The 4333-nt window shown below is 38.1% G+C and overlaps 1 protein-coding gene across 1 annotated transcript; it reads left to right on the forward strand.

Moving 5' to 3' along the window:
- The first annotated feature begins 1067 nt into the window (after window positions 1-1067).
- On the forward strand, window positions 1068-4327 carry LOC115239684 (arylphorin subunit alpha-like). The gene is given in 7 exon segments (XM_029814341.1): window positions 1068-1605; window positions 1777-2107; window positions 2191-2609; window positions 2692-2860; window positions 2863-2992; window positions 3082-3443; window positions 3526-4327. Coding segments are annotated over 7 exon segments (2040 nt in total). The 5' UTR covers window positions 1068-1386; the 3' UTR covers window positions 3936-4327.
- Window positions 4328-4333: the final 6 nt, after the last annotated feature.

Genomic DNA, 4333 nt, shown 5'->3' on the forward strand with positions numbered 1-4333 from the left:
TTTATATAATATTAAAGTAGTAAAATTTTGTATTTATATTATTGTGAAATTAATTCTGAATTTAAAATTCTGATAAGTTTGCTTTAAATTGTCTAAAGAATAAACTTTTATTATATATTAACATTTTTGTGAAGTTTAATTCGTAAAATCTGTAGATTTAAAAGAATTATCGATATCTTGGCATATTATTGCGTTAAGAAAAATAAAGATTCTCGAAAGAATGTATAAGTAAAAAAAGGATGAGATAAACCTAAGACGCCTTATATATCTGAGTGATAAGGAACATTACAATTGCGAGACCAAGAGAGCGGTTTTGTTTCTTTTATTATTAATGTAATCATGTTTACGTAGGAATTTCACCCAAGAAAATAAAGGTATCATGTCAATTAATCGTTATCACATTAGCCGCCCGCAAAAGAAAGCAAAGACATGAAAAATATTGAGATAACAACTAACATAAAGCAAATGTACGAAGATGAAGCGATTTTTGCTACAAATTTTTGATTGATGTAATTTTTACACGGTCGCACATGATGTAACTATCCTCTATAATTATATGCGCAATTATTTAATCACAAAATTACAAAATCTAGATCGTGATGCGTATATGAATGTCTAAGATGGTTGAATATTTAATAAGAAGAAAGATTCCATTGAAAAATCTTCCCTTTTCCAGGTACGAGCGATCGAAATTCTGTGAGAATCAATCATTATTGCTGTAATACGATAAATCCTTATTCTTCATTTTTAATTATGAATAGACTTTGGTCAACAGAATTTCGATACGACATATATCAAGACATTAAATATCAAAAAAGTGAGACGGATCAAATTTTTTATATAAAATATTCAGAGATCAAGAAGAAGATTGAATTAAAGAATCTGTGGATGTTCACCTCTCAGTAAGAGCCACCTCTTTGTGAGATGTTATTAATCATCACTTTATGACGATGATATTAATCAACATCGTCGATTAATAATCAATTGAATCATTTTGATTGAATTGCTAAACATCATGACAAAATCTTATAATAATTTTTTATTATTAATTGAAATCGCGATTGGCAAATGGGGAGCGAGGAATGATTTAATTTCTTCATCGATTTTATACTGAGTTGTCCAATTCTTTAATCACAATCACAAGCAAGAGCTGATAGCTGTGTCTGATCGGAAGGTACGACATGCGAATGCAGATAAAGAACAAAAAAAACGGACAAAATGCAGGCAGGTCTGAGCAGGTCGCGACTTCAGGTCAGCCGATTATAACAAAATCACACTGTTACCGGTATAAAAGCCGGCAACAATCCAGCTGTCAGCTATCCATTCTCCTCTGCTGACTTGCAAAGGTAGCCGAGATTTGCGTGGAGACATCGAAGGCTGAACGCGATGCTGAAGGAGCTCTTGTTGTTAGCGCTGGCGGCGCTATGCATGTCGGAAGGGTTGCACGTCACCAGTAAGACCGCCGACATGGACTTCCTTCACAAACAGAAGAAGATCTATGAGCTGATGTTCTTCATCAAGCAAAACACCCTCACCGATATGGAGTTCTACGAGATTGGCCGTAATTACAACATAGAGAGCAACATCGACATGTACAACGATAAGGTGCCTAAACTAATTTGAAGACGGGAGATGTTACTTTCTAGAATAAGATAAATGTCCAAAAGGCTGAAGGATTTCAATTTCAATGACGTCCTTAAGCATGTCCTGTTTTTCATTCTCCGAATTTCTACATACATCGTTGTTCATTAATCTCACTTTCCATTTTTCTCGCAGTTGATCGTCCAGGAATTCCTGTACCTGTACAAAAACGGCATGCTTAGTCGTAATGCCATCTACTCGCCGTATTACGAGGAACACCGCGAGGAGATGAAGATTCTCTTTAAGCTTTTCTACAGCGCCAAGGACTTCCAAACTTTCTACAAGACCGCGTCTTGGGCGCGTCTCCACCTCAACGACGGCGTCTTCACGTCCGCCTTCACCATCGCTGTCTTCTATCGTCCCGACTGTAAGTACATGAAACTGCCGGCCCCCTACGAGATCTATCCCAATCTGTACTTCGACAACGACGTAATCCAGCAGGCCCACGATATCAAGATGATGCGCGGTAAGTCACATCGCGATTCTGTAAATCAAAAATATTTAATTAAGAAAATTATACACAAGTAAATGTCTTCTTTATACAAATAGGAATCATGTCCACCAATATGGATAATGTCGACAACTACATAATCTACGCCAACTACTCTGGAAGCTTGGTCAAGCCCTATCTCGATGACGAGTACAAATTGGACTATTTTATGGAGGATGTTGGGTTGAATGCCTATTACTACTATGTCCGCCAAGTGATGCCGTTCTGGCTCGACATGAAGGATTTCGAGATCCCGGCATATTTCCGCGGCTATTTCTATTATTTCAAACAGAAGCAATTACTGAGTCGCTATTATTTGGAACGCATCTCCAACGATCTGGGCGATATCGAGGACTTTGACTGGAACAAGCCCTTCTACCCGGGCTACTATTCAACCCTGATGTACAACAACGGAATGATCATGCCACAACGCTCTCGTTACACAAACGTGCCGTTTTATAAATACAAATATTTAAAGGTGTCGTGTCATTTGTTCATTATTTCTGCGATATGATTATTTTATTTTTTCACTTATTTATTCATAAATCTATTGTGAACAGGATATTGAGGCTCTGGAGATGCGTATTATGAACGCCATCGATTTCGGCTATGCGTACGACAAGGACGGTAAGCAAGTCAACATCTATACTCCCGAAGGCTTGAGCATCCTCGCGAATTTGATTGAAGGCAATGTAGACTCGTGCAACCGACGCTTCTATGGAATGTACGACGCTTCGGTTTCAACGTTGACTACAAAGACAAGAACAAAGTAATTCCAAGCGCTCTTCAATGTTACAACACCAACTTGAGAGATCCTGGCTTCTATCGTCTGATCAAGAGGATAATGACGTACTTCTTCAGGTTCGTACGCGCGGTTTCTTCTTCATTTTCCTAAAATCATATATAAGTTTTAATTTTAAATAACTTGTTTCTTTCTCTCCCTTTCGCAGATACAAGAAAAATATACCACACTATACCCAGAACGAGTTGATCTTCCCTGGCGTCAAGTTTGAATCCGTCAATATCGATAAGCTGACAACCTACTTCGACAACTGCGACACGTTCATCAACAATGCTCTCTCTGTGGAGAGCTTCAAAGAGGGAATGAAGTTACGCGTGAAGACTCGCCGTTACTGCCTCAACTACAAGCCGTTCACCTACCGCTTCAATATCAACAGCGACAAGGACACCAAAGCCATACTCAAGATCTTCCTCGGGCCCGCTCTCGACGACGTTCACAAGGAGATGGATCTATCGTATCTCCGAGAGTACTACAAATATTTCTTCGAGATGGATAACTTTGTCGTAACGCGTAAGTCTTGTTGCAATTTAGTTGGTTTCTTCTTCTTTTTTTTATTTTTTTTCGGAATCGCCATTAATGTTCGTTCTTTTAGTGAGACAAGGCATGAACACTGTCGAACGCCGCAGCTCAGACTCAATCTATACCATGTCCGACATGATGTCCAGCGACACGTTCTATAAGAAGTTGGAGAAGGCTGTGGGTGGCGGTGAACCATTCGTCTACTACGAGAAACTTTTCAATCTGCCCGAGCGTCTAACTCTGCCCAAGGGCAAACCTGAGGGCATGCGATTCAAAATGTTCTTCTACCTAAGCGTGTGCGATGACACCAAGCTCATGAACATAGAGCTGCCGATCTTCGGTAAACTGATGCTGGATGGAAAATCGCTCGGCTTCCCGCTCGACAGACCAATGTACCCATGGAAGTTCTTCACGCCGAACATGTTAATAAAAGACGTGTACATCTACCATACGACGGAAAACGAGAAAACGATGAGCTTTTAAGTTATCGAATTAAATTACATGAACTTTCCGAAGAAGATTTTAGCGTCATTATTACAGTTACCGTTTGGAACTACATATGTATCATTCGAATGTGGTAAATCAAAATATTTCTTTCAATAAAGAACACTGAGAAACTATATGTTCCGTGAGAAAAAATATTCACGCTTATGCAAATCCGTCTCTTCTCTTCTTGTACTTTAAATGAAATAATTAAAAATCATTAAATAATACGCGCGTTTCATAAATATCTCCTCTTTCAATTCGCAAAGCTTTTGGCGTTTTGCGACATCGAAATTAAATTCTTTCCTACTTAAATTTTTTATGTTTCAATTTTTTTTATGGTCTGCGTATAAAAATTTAATTATTAATTTTATCATCAATTTTAATTATAAATTATA

This window comes from Formica exsecta, unplaced genomic scaffold (genome assembly GCF_003651465.1).
Source record: "Formica exsecta isolate Colony F162 unplaced genomic scaffold, ASM365146v1 scaffold393, whole genome shotgun sequence".
NCBI classification, from domain to species: Eukaryota; Metazoa; Arthropoda; class Insecta; order Hymenoptera; family Formicidae; genus Formica; species Formica exsecta.